The sequence below is a fragment of the Tenrec ecaudatus genome, chromosome 1 (assembly GCF_050624435.1).
Source record: "Tenrec ecaudatus isolate mTenEca1 chromosome 1, mTenEca1.hap1, whole genome shotgun sequence".
Lineage (NCBI taxonomy): Eukaryota > Metazoa > Chordata > Mammalia > Afrosoricida > Tenrecidae > Tenrec > Tenrec ecaudatus.
In genome coordinates, this window is record NC_134530.1 from 124,581,697 (window position 1) to 124,595,447 (window position 13,751).

At 38.0% G+C, this 13,751-nt stretch overlaps 1 protein-coding gene across 2 annotated transcripts in view; it reads left to right on the top strand.

Annotated features, from left to right (window-relative positions):
* Positions 1–13,751, top strand: part of RPAP2 (RNA polymerase II associated protein 2) — a 98,730-nt gene that overhangs the window by 33,315 nt on the left and 51,664 nt on the right. For both annotated transcript variants that reach the window (XM_075558412.1, XM_075558404.1), the window contains exons 7-9: positions 2,810–2,845; positions 4,321–5,248; positions 9,877–9,959. In XM_075558412.1, coding sequence (XP_075414527.1) covers positions 2,810–2,845; positions 4,321–5,248; positions 9,877–9,959 — 1,047 coding nt within the window. The remainder of the gene's footprint in view (positions 1–2,809; positions 2,846–4,320; positions 5,249–9,876; positions 9,960–13,751) is intronic.

A 13,751-nucleotide genomic window follows, 5' to 3' on the forward strand; every position in this document is an offset into this window, starting at 1 on the left:
GTACAGTCCTCACACTTGTTGCTATGTTTGAGCACGTTGTTACAGCCACTGTGTCACTCTATGTCTTTAAGATTGTGCCTCTTTTTTCATCCTGATAACATGTCCAAAGTGTGTGAAATGATGTTTTACCGCTGAACTTCTTTCACAGCACTTATTGATAATTATAGTTTTTCTTTTATTTCCTTTAGCAACTTTTATTGCATTTTTTATGTAGAATGCACTCGTGTAAATTATGTGCAAATGCATACAGTGTGCATAGGAAACAACCCTGTGAAGGGCTACATTCCATGTAACAGTGCACAGTAGTCGTGTAAAAAGAAGGCGTATCTCTCATTATACTTAAAACTTACTCTCTATAGTGGTATGACTCATCAATGTGGATATCATGAGTCACACTCCCTGGATTTGGTTCCTGACTTCCTACAGTTACTAGTTATGTGACTTTGGGAAAAGATTCTCTTAGCATTCAACTTCCCTGTTTTTAAAATGGCGTGATGGTAGTACTAGCTGCATCATTGTAAAGAGAATTCATATTAACCAGGAGGCAAAGGACATTTATAGAGGTCTAAATACAGGCATGTACACATGAAAATATAGCTACTCATTACTATATGCTAAGAATTAAGGTTACAGATGGACATTGGGCCTCGACTCGATTACTCCCTCAACACAAGAACACTTTGTTCTAACAATCCGGCATCTGTGATGTTCACTTTTCCGATACGATCACTGAAGACAGAATGAGTGCATGAATAAATGTGGTGAAGAAAGCTAATGGTGCCCATCTATCAAAAGATATAGTGTCTGGGGTCTTAAAGGCTTGAAGTTAAACAAGCGGCCATCTAGCTGAGAAGCAAGTAAACATGGAAGAAGCACACCATCCTGTGTGATCATGAGGTGTCAGTGCAGTCAGGTGTCAGGCATCTAAGCTCAGAACAAAATCATACCCAATGTGAATGGGGGGTGGGGATGAGTGGAGACCCAATGCGCATCGGTAGACAATTGGACATCCCCTCACAGAGGAGTCACAGGGAAGAGATGAGCCATTTAGGGTGCGGTATAGCACTGATGAAACACACAGCTTCCCTCTAGTTATTTGGTGCTTTGTTCCCCCAACTATCTTGACCTCAATTCTACCTTACAAATTGGATTGGACCAGAACACGCACACTGCTACAGATAAAGAGCCGGCAACACAGGGAATCCAGGATAGATAAATCCCTCAGGGCCAACAAGGAGAGTAGAGATATCAGGTGGATTTAGGGGAGGGTGGGAGGAGAAAAGGGAAATCGATCACAGAGATCAACCTATACAGGGGGACAAACTATGGAAAAGTGGGTGAAGGGTGGTGGAGGGTGATGTAAGATATGAAAATAATCTATAACTTATCAAGGGTTTGTGAGAGAGAGTAATTAATAGATAATAAATCTCTTTGCTGTAAATGTTAGCATATTATTTAGGCCAAAAAAATCTGATGTTTGGGAAAGCATATGCCTGGCTTGATTACTGGGCTAAGGACTTAGAGTTTAAGAAAGGGATAAAAATAGATTAAATGTGTGCCCATTAATTTATTTTGTCTTTGCCCATTGATTTATTTTAGGCTGTGGAATTCCTCACCAGGGGAATCTCTAAAGTAAGAATAGCAAGCAGTAGTTTCATCCTGTTTGTTGGGCACCTTTCCTGATGTATGGCACTGAAATGGATCTTTTAAATTGAGATTCAATAAGCAAGAATGCCGCCCATAACCAAGAGAAGGATTGGCAACTGATCCCCTTCCTGCCTTGTCCTCCTGTACTAGGGGCTGAACAAAAGATGAATGGATTACCTAGATCATCCTTTTACAATTAATGTTGTGATGTTTCATTATACATAAAAATACTTGAGATGTTTGACATTTTTCCCTAGCAGCATTTTTCATAATTCAGGTGAATTAACTTTTCTTAAAATGAAAGCATATTCAGTATTTTGGCCTTTAATTGAGTTCCACTTTGCTTTCTAAATGAGATTTATCATTGCCTTAGTTTTTCTTTAGTGTGCAGTTAGTTCCGTGTATTTGTATTTTTAAATCACTTTGCTGACTGTAGGTGACTGTCACTTGGGTTAAAGTGCTATTATGTGTGTTCCTCTTCATATTTAGCTTTGTAAGAGCTTTTTTCACCTCCTTTTTTTACATCCATGCTGCCCAGCCAAATGTAATTTTTGGTGTTGTTTATCAAAATTCTTCTTGAAGTTAAATTAAAAGACCTTATCTGGATAGTTCAAATCCGTACTACAATACAACTGAGTTCCCAGAAATTATGGTAAGAAGTCTTACCAACTATGTAAGGGACGCAGATGAGAGTGATGAGTCTAACATCTCAGCCCGCAAGGAATGGATAATCTCACTGAAAAACCAGACTACATATAGGAAAGTAATATTTAGAAGATAGTTCTAGTAGTACTCCGTACAGGAGCACGTGATTAATATATATATTTGTGTGCTGCACACTCTGGGATTTAGAAAAGGGAGTGATAATTTTAGTTCACGTTGGTCAAGAAAAACTTTATTGGGCTTGTGGAATTTCAACTTAGTCCAGAAACTAGAGAAATCTTTGAATTAGAGAAGACTTATTTAGGTTTCTTGTTGGTGAATTTCACGATATTTTTTCTCTTGCTGTTTTTCATGAGGGAAAAAAATCTATGAGCTGTTCTCTTTTAAAATGTTTTCTATCCACTGTAACTAAACATTTAATAAGAAGCATTTAGGGATTTTTTTATGTACTTTGCTGTATCTCACCCTTCAATGTCCTATTTCTGTGTTTTTGTTACAGACACCCTGGTTTCCAGCTGCTAAAGGAAGGACAAAGGTAGGGTTGCATCAGTATCACTTACTCCTATGTATTCATGGTAGTGGAAGCAGTAGTCATCCAGGTGCTATGAGCTCTTGGACTCCCTGTGCTGATGCAGTATGTAAGTGCCCCATTCTCATCCACACAAAGAAATATTTGGCCTGGTTAGCTTTGACTTTTGTGGTGGTAAGATGATGTATTTGACTTGTATGATTTATTGTACCGCTGTCCCTACTGAGGAAGTCTAATTGAACCTGTTGAAATATGACACAAACACAACCTCTAATTTAGAGACAGTGGTTCTTTGTCAACTAGAATATGCCAATTACATTTGTTGAAAGAGTTTTTTACCTTATTTAATAGAATCAGTGTATCAGTTATTTAATTATTTAAAAGTCTAAAGCTCTGATAGACATTCCAAGTTTGATTTTTTTTTTTCCCCCCTTAAAAAAAAAATCACTGATTTACTAGCCTGGCTATAGCCATCTGCCAACACATGTGTTGTTACTCCCAGAGAGATTTATTTATCGATGTATATTTTAATTTATAGTTTCAAAGTGCTATAAAAATACATAACCACTTTAAAATGTTCCATCTCCAAAGGAAGCTATGAAATAAATGAAAATTGAACTGTTCTGATTTTTTAAAATTATACTTATCTAAGAGCCAGTCCCTTGACTGTGCTGGTAAAATATAACTTAAAAAAATTAATACTGGACAGACTTGTCCTCCTTTCTTGATTCCCATCTACAACCTTGTTTTCAACTCAGCTGGGGTTTGTTGTTGTTGTTGTTGTTTTCATTTGTTTTAGACTTTCCCCCAGCATGTTTTTTGACCCAGAATCCTTCTTTTATATGAATGTGGGTTTGTCTGAGGGCAGCTTCTTACCCACCTTTGTTCCTCTCAAGTTGTATTTGGCAAAGCTATTTTTTACCTTTACTCTTTCATAATTCTCCATCTTTTTCATACCTAACCAGATAATGGAAAGAACATATAAACCAAACTAAAGCCATTGCCTTTCATTGTTAGCCTTTTGTTTTAACTCTGGGTCTTTCATTATAAATCTTTCTTTGATAAATGGTGATTTGCTTGATTCTGTGATATCTCCCATATGACTGTCATTGAACAATTTTAAATGCTTACCCTCATCTTTTATGCTTTGATTTTTCTAAACAGCGTTCATGTAATCATGTGTGTGTGTAATGAAATATATAAAAGAAAAAAATTTAAGCTATTAAATAATCATAGAAAAGGAATTAGGCAAAAAAATCTAAATAATTTAGTGGGTTAGAATTATCAAATGCTTCTTTTTGCTGTACTCCTTTATACTTTTTTTAATGAAAATATATACTCATGGTAGAGAATCATAAATGTCTTTTGAAATATATATCCAAGCCTGTGGGCCAGTGTCTGTCTTGCAAGTTTCAAAGTAGCAGTATGGGAGGCACTCTGCGTTCCTCTTAGGGTTACTTTGTTTACTTTTTCTTTCTCAGTGGCCACTCTGGAGAAGAAGTCCAGCTGTGTACTCGGGCCATTAAAACATCAGATGTTGACGATCCCGGCCACTCTGAAAAGCAGTGTGAATCCAGTTCTTCCAACACCCTCAGTGATAGTAGCAGTGATGATGAGCAAGACTTTGTTTCCTCCATTCTTCCAGGAAACAAACCAAGTGCAACGGGTATGCGGCCACAGCTGGGCCAGAAAGGCAGCATGAAAGAGAAAGCGGATCACAAAGCGACCTCCCAGCAGAAAGACAAGGCAGTCGGAGATGTTGGGGCGCAGTTAGACGACTGCAGATTAGGTGATCAGGAGAAAAAGGCGGCGGCTGCTGTGTGTGTCCTTCCTTCACCAAATGTAAACACTCAGATTTCACCAGCCAGTCCTTTGCAAGAAAAAACTAAAGCTTCTGACAAGTCTGAAAATAAGTATCGGAGCTCAGAAGTAACTCTAGTAGGCATAAGTAAGAAAAGTGCAGAACATTTTAAGAAGAAATTTTCCAAATCAATCCAAGTTTCTAGGTCAGGGCAAGTCTGTCCTGAAGTTGCAAAGACAAACTTACTGAAAGTCCTAAAGGAGACTTTTATTGAGTGGAAGACAGAAGAAACCTTAAGGTTCTTGCACGGTCAGAATTATGCGTCTGTGTGTCTGAATGTCCCTTCAGCCCCTCTGACACAAGCAGAAGAACTTGATGAAGAGGACTTCAGCTCTGACCCCGTCCGCCATCCCCCTGCCCTACGGAACTCACCGAACAGTTTGGATGAGGCTTTGCCTTTCCGGGGATCAGATACAGCCACTAAACCATTACCCAGTTATGAGAGCTTGAAAAAAGAAACTGAAACACTAAATGTAAGGATTAGGGAGTTTTACAGAGGACAGTATGTTTTGAATGAAGAATCTATAAAATCCCAAGACTCAGAAGAGGTATGTCCTAATACGTATTCCATGCCGGTAACGTACTCATGGCTTTATGCAAAGTTATTGAAAGTCTCTTGAATCTGTTAGCTCATCTGTAAAGGAGACTATTCATGATGTCCATTTCAAAATTGCTGTGAGTTTTAAAGGTGTTTTTTATAAAGCATTTATTATAGTGTCTAACACCTAATTGGTACTCAGTAAATACAAGTTAAATACAGAGATTTAATTTCTACATCTGAGATTTAAAGAGGCTATCTTAGTATTTGCTTTAGTCATTTTTGATTGATGTGATATGTTGTCTGGAAATGAAGTCATTTGGCATGAAAATTAGTTACTTATTTTTTATCTTTTTTTTTCATTAAAAGATCATTTTATTAGGGCTCTTACAACTCTTATTGCAATCCATACATCAATTGTATCAGCATAATTGTACATATGCTGCCCTCGTGCTTTTCTAGACATGTACTTTCTATTCAGCCCTTGGTATCAGCTTCTCTTTTGTTCCCCCCCACCCCTACCCTCATGACCCCTAGATAGATTATAAATTATTATTATTTTCATATCTCACACCAACCGCTGTCTCTTCCCCCAGGGTTTTTGTTGCCCTTCCCCGATCATTGAGATCTGTTCACCATTCTTCCCCTCCTCTTCCCGCCTTTCCCCTACCCTTTAGTATCGCTACTGCCATTCCTGTTCCTGGATTCCATGTGTTGTGAGCAGCTTTTATCTCTTTATCTGTACTTGTGTACATGCTCCGGTCCAGTCCAGAGTGAGAAGTAGCACTGGGGTCGTGATAGAGGGGTGGGAGGGTGGGGTGAAGAAGCCTCAAGGAATCAGAAGGATGTTATGTGCATCCTGGTTGACTCATCCCTTCCTTGCAATCTTTCTGTAGGGGGATGTTCCATTGTCTACAGATGGGCTTTGGGTCTCTGCTCCAACTCCCTTAGTTCTCAACTATGTTTTTGTTTGCTTCTTTGTTATGGGTCTTCTGATGCCTGTTACCTGGTCCTGATGACATCATGATCACACTGGCCAGTGTGCTTCTTCCATGTGGTCTTGGTGCTTCACTGCTGGGTGCCGCTTGTGTAACTGCAAGGTTTTAAGACCCCAGATGCTATCTCTTTTAATAGCCGGCACCATCTGCTTTCTTCAGCACATTTCCTTATGCACCCATTGTGTCTTCATTGATTGTGCTGGGAGGGTGAGTGTACTGGACAGGGTTCTCTAGAGAGACAAACCAGATTGCTAGTAATTATATATAAATATATTTATAAAGATAGATATATAATTCAAGAAATAAATCGTTAAATTATAAACAGATAGATAATACAAGAAATTAACAGTTAAATTATACAGCAGTGAGACACTAGCAGTCCTTCAAGGCTTGAGAGCTGCCAGGTGCCAGTCCCCGTCTGTAGAGAGAGCTGGGCTATATGTACCCAGGCAGCAAACAGCAAGGCAGGTCCCCACCTGTCATCAACTGTCAGTCCCCAGCTCCAGAGATGAACATTCCAATCGTGTGGGCTTAAAGGGACCTCAACTTACAGTGACACAGTCCATAGGCTAGGCATCCCACAGGTAGTGTACCCCTTTAAACTGAGGCACTGAACAACCAAGGTGAGGCTCACTGAGCCATTTATCCCTCTGCCCTTCAGTTAATCCTACTTGTGTTTATCGGCTAGGCTGGCACAATAAACTATAGCAGTGAGCATCACAGAATCCCAGTTGATTAGAACAAAGTGTTCTTGTATTGAAGTAGGGTATGAGCAGAGGCCCGAAGTCCTGCCACTACCTCAGTGTATGGCCATATAAATATATGTACTAAGGCTAACACCTCTATTTTTATGGGTTAATGTATTTACACATGTACACACCTATGCTTATACCTCTGTCCATAGCTTTGCTTCCTAGATCTTAACTGTTTCCTTTTACCTTCCTCCTACTCCATCATCACATTCGCCCTACTTTTGCCTCCTAGTGCTTAGTCTCAGCTAGATTGCTATTGTTCCAACACCCCAGGATCTCTATATCCTCCTCATTGTTGATTTTAATTCCCTAGTTGTTACCCTGTCTGTGGAGTTCACCACACCCTTTCCCTGTCTCCTCCTCCAAGTCCCTCCAGGACCATTGGTGTGTTGCTTTCTCCTCCAGCTTGCTTTCCATGCCTGTCTACATAAGTAGGCAAACCAACAATGACATAGACCAAACAAAAGATTGGCAAAAGAAAATGAAAAGAGAAAAAACACATGTAATTCCAGGTCTGTCCACTGAGGTCTATGACTATCTCCTCTCTGGTCCTGGGGGAATTCCAGGAGCTGCCCCTTCTAGCCTGAAGTCTATTTTGGGGGCTCTTTAGGAGCTTTGTGGCTTGGCTTGGCTCCAGTTGCTGATCTGTTATGCTCCATTCTTGGTTTGCCTCTCTGCTGGGGGGTTCAGACCACGCTACCTCCCCACGGTGGGTCCCCATTGTTGTCTTCCTTGGCGGTATGCTCCAGTAAGAGACATGTCATGAGCTGTTGTCAGCTCTACAGCCCTCTCTGTGCCTTAGCAGCTCATGCAGGGACGTCATCCTTGGGGTTTGGTGTGCCAGTATGGGTGTAGACCAACTCTCCCTTTCTCTGTTTCCCTCTCGGTTTGCTTCTGTGTGGGTGTGGCATGTCAGCCCCTCTCCCCAACCTGTAGGTTTAGTGTTGTTCTCCGTCACACACACTTCTAGGGTGGGGATAGTTTGGCTCTGGTTGGAGCCGGCCCTGTAGTCCAGCCTTTTCAAGCATTCCTCCACATGGTTACGTTGAGTGAGCTTAATAATGCTGATAACTTCATTGTCCTTGGGGGTTGGCTTCTAAAGTTGAATGCTTTATATTTTGTTCATATTATCTTATTTACTATATGCCAAAAATTATATTTAAAAATTTACAGATATAATTTGAGACCCAGGAAAATGCTATCTTCTTTTAGAATAGATTTAGATTTGCTGAGTTAGCTCATGCTAGCCTAATTTTAAAATCTAGTTCTTTTTCTACTGTGCCTTTCTAGTTGTAAACTTTGGGGGTTTAATGTTGATTGTTCTATATCAGAAAAATAATGTAAAATTTTGATTTTATTTAAACACCTGATTTCAGCATGATCCCAGCTTTCCACTGATAAGTTCTTTTTTTCTTTTCTTTTTCTTATTTAAGAATCAAGTTCTTAAAACTAGATTTAGAAAATTATTTGCAGCACTCCCAAACCACCTTATCCAATCAGAGATTAAGATTATTTGAAAGTGGGCAGTGGCCCTGTTGAGAGCCTGTCTATTTTCTAGCCATTCTTCCTGCTAAGGTGTAAGTCCCTCGTAGACTCAGAAGCCAAAACCAAACTCACACCACCAAGTCGATTCTGACACATAGTGAAACCCTCTGGGCAGAATAAAACTGCTTCTGTACGTTTCCGAAACTATACATCCTTACGGGAGCAGAAAGCCTATGTTTTCCTTCAGAGAATCTGGTAGGTTTGAACTGTTGACCTTGTGGTTAGCAGCCCAATTTATAACCCACAAGACCACCATGCCTTCTTGGGGTTTACTAGTACTCCTTTTTTGGCAAACCTTGAACTCATTTTTCTTTTTATTAGAAAACTCTGCTCAATCCTGAATGTCTCATTAACTGCTTCTGCAATTGATCAGTGCTTCTCTGGAGTTATTTTTCTAGGATCCTGGGTCCTAGTTTTTTAAATCCTTTAGTTTTCTGATGTTTCCAAATAAATGGGGAGGGTCTTCCCCAAGTTTTTCAGTTCTCATCAGGAAGATTGATTTGAATGATCTGATCTGTCATTTCTAGAAGCAGAGTTCAACATATTTGTAACATTTGCTAATTTTAAATCTTTAATCCCTTATATTTGTGTAACATTTAGCAATTTATAAATTCCTTTTGTATAATATACTCAATAAAAGGACATATCCATTGCCAATTCTGACCCATATACACCCTAAAGACAGACTAGAACGGCCCTTTAGGGTTTTCCGAACTTATCTTGATGGAAGCCGACGGCCACATCTTTCTTTCATGGTGATCTCATTGTACTGGGTCTGCCTTTCAGTTAGTCGTTAGTACCCCCTATTTTATATATGGGGAAAATTCATTCTCAGAGGGACCAAATGACCCAGCTAAGTTCCTGATAGCTTAATTTTAATACCTAGTTCTTTTTCTACTGTCTGAAATTGTAAACTTATAATGAAAAAATTGGAATTCTATATGACTCAGAACTCCCAATACTACATACATATTTATATTCTACAGAGATAAGAGCTGTAATACCATAGTTCTATGCACACCCCAGTGCATGTAACACTATTTAAAACAGCATAATTATGGAAACAACCAAATTTCTCCTTAACAGATAAATGGATTAACAGTGGTATTAAACACAATGGGACACTATGCAACACTGAAGAATAATGAATAGGCAAAGCATCCCTAACATGGAAGAACAAAGAGGATGTTGTGCTAAATGAAATTATTAAATCACCAAAGGGAGAGAAGGGAAATATCATAGGAGGAGGTCAGCAGAATATGGTCAGGGCAAAGGAAGATACATATCAGAAAAATAATGCAAAATTTTAATCCTATTTTGTTTCACTTAAATATCTGTTTCAGCGTGATCCCACCTTTCCACTGATAGATTCAAGTTCTCAAAACCAGATTAGAAAACGCATTGTACTTGAAAAATTGAGTAAAATGTAAGTATGTCTGTCACTCCCCTTTTGTAATAATTTAACATGAACTCAGTTTCACGTTCATAATTGTATTATCCTTGCATTTTAAACATTTTGGAAAATAACATGTGAAATTCACATTTGTCTCTACCTGAAAATTTGCATTTTTAAGCTATCCTGTGAGAGGCAATATTAAAAAGCAAATTCTGTGTAGAAGACAAAGAAACCCATAATGAAGAAGGAGGTGGGGATTCTGAGAGTAGTCAGTCAAACCGCCTCAATCCCACTTCAGACTCCCATGAAGTCCGGGAACGCAGACAACTCTAGACCCATTAAGTACTGATTTGGGGTGAATGTCTTACATCTGTTTACATTTGACTTGATTAAGTTTTAACAGATCAGTACCTCACTCTGCTTGTAGACTCATGTGACCATTTAACCCTCAGCAACCTCAGCTTTTGTTCAACTCATGTCTTCATTTTAGCTTTTTGCTCCCCGTGGTGGAAACAACTATTCTCTACTATTTTATTTTATTGGCATTTTTTAGGAGCTCTTACAGATATTATTACAATCCATAGTTCCATTAGATCAGTGGTTCTCAACCTGTGGGTCGCGACCCCTTTGGAGGTCAAACAACCCTTTGACAGGGGTCGCCTGATTCATAACAATAGCAAAATTACAGTTATGAAGTAGCAACAAAAGTAAATTTTATGATTGAGGGGTCACCACAACATGAGGAACTGTATTAAAGGGTCACGGCATTAGGAAGGTTGAGGACCTTAGATGCATTAGATCAAGCATAGTTGTAAAGTGCTGCCACCATCATTTTCCATACATTTTCTTCTTGAACTCCTTGATATCAGCTCCTTTTTATCCCCTCCTTCCCCACCCTGCCACCCCATGAACGCTAAATAGATTGCATATTGTTGCTTTTGCCATAACTCGCATCACCCAATGTATCCATTCACCTGAAATGCTGATGTTCATTCCCTTCAAGTGGGTTACGCAGTCACTGTTGCTGTCAGTGCCTTCCCCGCTTCCCTCCATCTCTTCCAATACCCTCAGGGATTCATTTACCCCCATTACTATTTCTGAAGGGTTAATCTATCATGGATTTCACGCACTGAAAGATCTTAATTGTACCAGTGTACATACTCCTGTTTAACAAGGTTAGTGAGGTAAAACTAAGGCCATAAGAAATAATTGTTCTTGTAATTAGCCCAGTCACAAATGACATTGCTTAATTGCTATTTGATTTCTCTTTCAAAAGGTACATGGAAGTCCTTTTTCCAGAGGTCTGAGTTTTTGTCTTAAACATTTCAACTTATATTTTCTTACTTTTTTAATCAGAAGAGATGGAGAGATGTTTTTAGCTATTGTTTAATGTGTGTGTATATAGAGAGAGAACATTTAGTTTTATAGTAGTTTGAAATAAAAACAAATTACATGAAAGCAACCCATATCTTGTGTAGTACAAATATAAAACATTATCCAGGATATGAGAATTATGATTGCTTTACTTTAAAACTTGAAATGGTTTTTGATTGGGCATATATCTTGATTTGATCTATTATAAATGATAAATTAAAATTGTTTCTAATAGTAATATTAAGAATAAGTAATTAAAGTAATATTTATTGAGTATCTTTGTTAGGCTTTTTATATATAATAGATCTGAATTACTTTTGCCTTTATCTGGTCCTTATACTTGTCTGTTAGTTTCTGTTAAAATTAGCTTCGAAAACAGTATAAGTCACCATGTATCTGATTCATAGGACTGGAAGCTATCAACTCTTTACTGTTAAAAATTGGAACAGATTATACTTTTGTATAGCCAGTACATGGGAATTTTTTTTCAAGCCATTTTATTGGGAATTAATACAGGTATATATCATTCCATAGTTCACTCACATCAAATAGTAATATTACACAATTGCTGCCACAATCTATTTCAAAATTACACAGGGATTTTTGTAGATATAATTCTCTAGACATTTTAGCTAATTGAGTGCATTTTTTTAAATGTAAGCACTTTGCCTGGGTATGTCACTGAAGGGTTTATGTTCCATTTGGGTTAGGGGTACAGTAGCATACCAAAGGAACCCTGCAGGAGACCAAATTACAGATACTGACACAAGAATGTACTGACACAAGAATGAAATATGAGAAGAACGCTGAAAACACAACTCTGTATAAAGACATGGGGCTTCCCCTTAGGAAAACAGTTTTTTTTTATATATTATAACACTAATAGCTGATTATAAAATATATGGACCTTTTGATTTATTTGGTTTGTAATTTAAACAAAAACTATAAAGTCATTTTGATAGAGAAAATTATATAGAGGTTGGATATTAGATGATGGTAAGGATGACATCATTTGATTAGATATGATCATCTTATTGTAGTTATGTAAGAAATGCTGTTCTTATAAAGATGGATGCATATAAAAATATTTCAAGGTCAAATGACACAATAACAAAGGCTTTAAAATTCTACCTTTTAAAACATGGAGTAAAATGTGACACTACTAGAAGGTTGAATCTGGGGACACATACATGGAGCTGCTTTTGTTATTCTGTCCAGTCTAGCGTATGTCTGAAACTTTCTAAATAAAACTCAGCACTTACTGCCCTCAGAATCAACTCAGAATACATACTTAATGCAGATTTAGGCAATACAAAATGGTAGAAAGAAGAAAATAAAAATCACCTTCCATCCTCTCTTCGGTGATGATTACTACCAATACTTTTTGTTTTATTTCTGATACGTACATAGGTGCCTTCATTCCGTTTCATTTTCTCTGTTAGGGGGAAAGCCTAGAAGGAACTAAATACATTTCATATTTAGTGGATACCACATGCAAGCAAAAGCATTTTTAATGCTAAGTCAAAAGTATTGCTACAAAATCATAGACGCCTTTATTAAACAGAAATATTCACATGTGAAGCTACTGCATCTTCACGTACCCTCCCCCAAGGTCTGTACACTTCAAAAATGCACTCGGGTAACTTTCTGGGCCTTTATCTCATAATGCAGTTTTCACTTTTCTTAAATGTCTTCCTAATATGATTGTGATGTCATTCAAGAAAATCTATCAAGATAACCCTTTTGAAATCTTTAAAAACAGTAGCTATGACTTTCTGAACTGACGTCTCTGCCTTGAATTTAACTGACCCACCAAAACCCTGGGAAGCCAATATTTTTATTGGACCTTTATTTATTTATTTTTAAAGAAACCTACTAAGACAAATGTATTACTGAGAATTTGTAGCTATCCACTAAGCACAGATATTTCCAAACATGTTCTATTTGAAGTAAACTCATACATGTGTGGTTCCCTAGCAGCAATACTGCTTAATTTATCCTTAAGTTTAGGTACAGTTTTATAAAAACGGAACAGTACTCATATGCATTTTTCACATAATACTTTTCATGACTATCTTTCCACATTACAAAATAGAGATTTGCATGACTGTTTTAAAGATTGTATTAAAATCTGATATGAGGAATGCCATGTTTATTTAAAGGAGACCTGCTGGTTCTGTGGGTCAGGCACTGGGCCACTCACCTCCACGTTGACAGTTCAAAGTCGCAAATGCTGCTCCACGGGAGAAGCAGGAGGCTGTCTTTGCCTATAAAGATGTATAGTCCCAGTATCCTGGATACTACGTCAAAACAGCAGTTGGTCACGCCTGGGGAACTCAAACCTTGTTCTTCAGTTTTGAGAAATGTTTTTTGAGTTGGAATTGACTCAATGGCAATAGGTTTGGTGTTTAGACAATTTTTTAAAAATCATCTATTTTTGTTATTTCT